The following is a 5,771-nucleotide window of genomic DNA, read 5'->3' on the forward strand; positions in this document are numbered from 1 at the left end:
TGAACAGATACCTGTCTCTTCACCTTAGATCCTATAAATTTCCTTAAACTCCTTCACTAGCTCATAATCTACGACACCTATACGAAAGAAGGTTTATTTCCTTCTCCAATTTCCAATAGTTGTGCAGTGCGTTAGTGAAGTTCGTAAGTTCCTTAGCTTGTGATACTGCTGGACTTCAGTGTTATTGAATTGTATAAAATAAAGAACTGGGCACAGAAGCGTGCTCTTTTATAGTTTTCTTAAAAAAAAATACTGGTCTGCCTTGTTGCTGCCTCTTCTTCATTCCACTACCAACTCCCCCTGTCACTACCATCGTGACAACTAATTACAAGCCCATATGTGTAAGGAAAATTTACTTGTTTATCTCTCTGTAAAATCTAAGCAAAACCGAAATCTGTGCTATACCTATCTTGTTGTTTTACAATGCGTTCCATATCAGCGGGTGAACAGCTGCAGACTAGATAAAATGCTTCCCGCGTTAGTTTATCATCAGCCGATAGACGTCCACTGGTTAATAATAATAATAATAATAATAATAAGCCCCTCACAAACCTAACTCCACGTCCGATCCGAACATCTGTGATCACGTGAGGGGCGGACATTGGCAGCTATTTATTTAGCTACAACTTACCAATGGCTAACGGAGCTATAGTAAACAGAAAAATGCGATGCGCCTAAGAAACGGTAGATATCTACCCCAGGCGGGTACCGAAGCTAACCGCGACGGAGAATCCCGCCCTGAGCTTGTTAGCTCAGGCAGTCCCACGTATTCTGGGGGGGACACCGTATCGCAAAATTCTGCCCAGTTGAGAACTGTTGCAGAATATGATTCAGTACCAGACCAGACAGATGACAGACTGACCGACTGTGACGATATAAGTTCAAACTCAGCAGTAGACCCATACAGTCCATCAACAGCATCTTATATTCCATCACCAATATCCTCCGTGGGCTCTCGCAGAGCACCCACGCCCGTCTTAGATGTTGCGCAGGAGGCGAATGCCTTTTTGCCTGCGTCCACTAAGGCTGGGAAACCTAGGGTGCGCATGAGTTGGACCAAAGATGTTAACCTATTCATCATGCGCACCTACTACTATATCACTAAATTAGAGACAGACATGACCACTTACAGAAAACAGTTACATGAACTTTTCCAACAACAATATCCCACTGTTAAAGTTAGCGAACAACGTGTATCCGATCAAAGACGGGTCATTATTAGAAATAAATATTTAAGTGACCAAGAACTAACCCAATTGAAAAACGAAGTACAAAAACAGTTAAATAATGTAGATCTCGAACATGATTCAACGGCTTTCATACCATCGCACGATCATACCGAAAATGATGCACAACAACACTCACAAGACACACATACACTATACACACAATCACACATGTCCAACTCGTCCACTCAGACTGAGACTATAACATTAACTGTAGAAAATGATATAGGAGCTTTAGTTAACCCCGACACAATAACTGAACCGAACACTCAAGTAATTCTTGATAAATTTCACTCTGCAATAGCCAAATACTCTGGAATGAACCCATGTAGTAGACCGAAATTACCAAAGTTAAAATACAGTAACACACTCTCACAGTTAGTGCATCTATTTAACTGCGACATACTGAATAGATTTCATTCTGACGACACACAACTAATAGATATTCATACCCTTATTTACTGCACCGCTGTAGTCATCTCCGAAGAGCTAAACTACAAGATAACAGAACACACACTACACAGTAAGAAAAAGAACATTAACAAACCTCCATGGCAAGCTAGACTAGAAAGAGATATTGAACAACTCAGGGCAGATTGTGGTAGACTCACCCAATATATAAATAATAATAGGTCTCGTAAAGTAGTGAAAAGAGTAGAAGAGATATTTAGGAGCAGGATTACACACACTAGACATGAAGCAGATAACAGAAAACCAGAAGAATACTTAGATACATTAAAACAGAAACTGGCACTAAAGGTACATAGACTTAGAAGGTATATGAAAGCACAAAAACGAAAGAATGACAATATTTTATTTGCAACAAATGAAAAAGGATTTTACAGGAACCTACACAATCACACGCAACACACAGAGATTCACACAGACACATCCATACCAACACAGACACAACTAGAGACGTTTTGGGGTAGCATATGGGAAGAAAATAAACAACATAATGACCAAGCAGACTGGATAGAAACAGAAAGAAAGAAATGGGATACAATAGAAGAGATGACATTTGAGGAGATCACAGAAACCGACATAACAAATATAACAGCGAAACTACACAATTGGAAATCACCTGGGATAGACAAAATACATAACTACTGGTATAAAAAATTAACATCACTACACAAACACATAGCAAAAAACTTAACAGAAATAATATTAGGCAAACAAAATATACCAGAATTTATAGCCACCGGTATAACATATATGCTGCCCAAAACAACTCATTCCTCACATCCATCACAATACAGACCAATCACATGCTTACCCACCATATATAAAATATTAACATCAGCAATAACTAGAAAAATCAATAGTCACATAGAACACAACAAAATCATATCAGAGGAACAAAAAGGATGCAGGCGAGGCCACATGGGATGCAAGGAGCAGCTGATTATTGACTCCACCATCCACAAACACGCGACTAGTAAAAATAGAAACCTACACTGTACATATATTGATTACAAAAAAGCTTTTGATAGCGTACCCCATTCCTGGCTGCTACAAATATTAGAGATATATAAGATAGACCCAAAAATAACTCACTTTCTACGTAATATAATGAATCAATGGAAAACTACTCTTCAATTAAATGCTGGTAATAACACAGTAACAACGCGCACCATCTCCATTAAGAAAGGTATCTATCAAGGCGATTCCTTGAGTCCCATGTGGTTTTGTCTCGCCCTCAACCCCTTATCACATCTACTGAACAACAGCCGAGTTGGATACAACTTCAGGAACACTCCAACAGATACACGTATATCACACCTCATTTATATGGACGACATAAAATTATACGCCAAGACAGACAAAGACATGAAAAATTAATAGAAATCACAGCAACATTCAGCAACGACATCAACATGGAATTTGGCATAGAGAAATGTAAAACACTACACATAGTAAAAGGAAAGATACAACCAGGTAACTATACAATAGACGACAATAACACTATAACAGCAATGGAAACAAATGACCTATACAAATATCTCGGATACAAACAGTTAAAGGGCTTGGACCATACTATAACTAAACATACATTAAGTACTGAGTACAAAAACCGCCTAAATAAAATATGCAAATCGCAATTATCTGGCAAAAATTTAATTAAAGCCATAAACACTTACGCCATCCCCATCCTGACATACTCATTTGGAGTTATAAAATGGTCCAAGACCGATATAGAAGCCATAGAAAGAACTACACGCACAACACTAACAAAACATAACCATTTACACCCTAAATCTGCAATAGAAAGACTGACTATCAAGAGACAGGAAGGAGGTAGGGGCATGATAAACATTAATTATCTCTGGAAAAAACAAATACACAGCTTACAAACATTTTTTCACACCAAATCACGTACAAGCAATATACACAATACAATCGTCCAAAATGACCACAACTACACTCCGCTTAACCTACACGAACCACCTGACACGCAAAATATTAACGGCAATGACCCACAAGCAGAACTTATAAATAATTGGAAGAAAAAGGTACTTCATGGACGACATCCTCGTGACTTAGAACAAACACACATAGACACACCTGCATCAAACACATGGCTAAAAATAGGCAGTTTGTTCCCAGAAACTGAAGGTTTCATTATTGCAATTCAGGACCAAATCGTAAATACTAAAAACTACCGAAAATATATAATAAAAGATCCAACACTCACAAACGACAAATGCCGCAGATGTCATAACCAATCGGAAACCATACAACACATAACCGGAGCATGCACAACGCTAACACAAACAGACTACACACACAGACACAATCAAATCGCAAACATCATCCATCAAAACCTGGCACACAAACATAAACTTATACAAGACACACACACCCCGTACTACAAATACACACCACAGGTAGTACTTGAGAATACAACACACAAATTATACTACGACCGCGCCATACTCACAGATCGTACTATCCACTATAATAGACCTGACATCACATTAATAGATAAAATAAACAAAACTACATACCTCATAGATATCTCAATCCCTAACACACACAATTTACAAAAGACCATCACGGAAAAAATAACAAAATACGCAGACCTAAAAGACGAAGTTGCTAGACTATGGAGACAGGAAAAAGTGTACGTAGTTCCAATAGTCCTATCTACAACAGGCGTCATCCCAAACCACCTACACCATAGCTTAAAATTATTAGGCATAAAATCACACGTTTACACAATTTTACAAAAAGCCGCAATACTTAATACATGCAGAATAGTGAGAAAGTTCATGCAACTAGACCCTGAAAATAGCCCTCAGCAATCTTCTTAAAAATATTTATTACAACTCTTGCTACATTTACTTGGTGGATAACCCGTAAATGTAGTTAATACCAGCCTAGAGCTGAGAAAAAGCAATCCTTCGAAAGTAATAATAATAATAATAGTCTTTATTGCACACACTTAGTAATTAAGTAACAATAAAATTACAATACAGAAATCGTGCACACCGTGATGTTACAAGAATCAACAGAGACCCCCAAACTAGGCAGAGCCTGTCTTTTGGGCGGTCGAGCTTAATTTAAAAGAAAAGATTTAACCAACTAATCCCAAAATTAGTTACATATACAACACAACGTAAGACAACATGAGGCCGAAAAACACAACCCGCCCGGTTGCGGTGGTTGCCCGTAACTATCACGATGTCGTCAGTCTATCTAGTGGGAGGCCTGCCAACACTTCATCTTCCTGTTCGTCAGTAACGGGGATCTATCTACGTCCGGCTACGTATTCCGTCCGTCCTCTCACTCTCGTATTATAAGTGTCAGCGGGCCAACAAGACATAAAGTTGGAATTATGCACTTCGCAATAGAGGGCCAGGTATTTAAAGTACTCACTGAAACTGCTAACAATAAATACGGTCCTGATCAAGGCGTGCCTCAAACAACAAACGCTAAACTCAACTGGCCCCCAAAGAGACAACTTTGCTTATAATAAATATTGTTGTCAGTCAAAGTATAGATGTTAGATCTAACCCTTGAAACGTGCGCACAGGGATTCGGAAGCAATTTGACTAGATACTTGAACAATATTTATCGCATTAGGTAGTAGTCATTTAAACTAGTAGAGGCTGGTTAGCTGGTAATGCTCTGTCATTAATGGAAGCGATGCGTAATCCCGTGAGTTTCAAAGGGTGGGGAATAGAGTTCAATTATAAGGTGCGGTGCGGATAACTATGTGAGTATGTCTCTGTAAAATCTAGATATTCAATCCATTTTTTTATCTTTAATTATCTAAATATTTCTAAAATATACTTTGTTTGGCTTGCTATTATAGTAAATTTAGTTTTAAAACAAGTTGTCTGTCAAGTTTCATGTGGCGCAGTATATTTAAAAAGTGTCATGTAAAGTAAAAGAGATCTTTGCGGTCTACGTACAGAACAAAAGGAAAGTTATTATAAAAGTAACCGCTGTTTAAATAATAGAAAACTGTAAAGAAACTACAAAAACTATTAAGTATTTGTCCTTTGTAATACGTCGTAGTCATAAATCCGTAAAATT

At 37.9% G+C, this 5,771-nt stretch overlaps 1 protein-coding gene across 1 annotated transcript; it reads left to right on the top strand.

Annotated features, from left to right (window-relative positions):
* Positions 1 to 545: 545 nt before the first annotated feature.
* On the top strand, positions 546 to 3,071 carry LOC141439396 (uncharacterized). Its single transcript, XM_074103678.1, has one exon. The coding sequence runs from the start codon at positions 669 to 671 to the stop codon at positions 3,069 to 3,071; it is 2,403 nt and encodes an 800-aa protein (XP_073959779.1). The 5' UTR covers positions 546 to 668.
* Positions 3,072 to 5,771: the final 2,700 nt, after the last annotated feature.

This window comes from Choristoneura fumiferana, chromosome 20 (assembly GCF_025370935.1).
Source record: "Choristoneura fumiferana chromosome 20, NRCan_CFum_1, whole genome shotgun sequence".
NCBI classification, from domain to species: Eukaryota; Metazoa; Arthropoda; class Insecta; order Lepidoptera; family Tortricidae; genus Choristoneura; species Choristoneura fumiferana.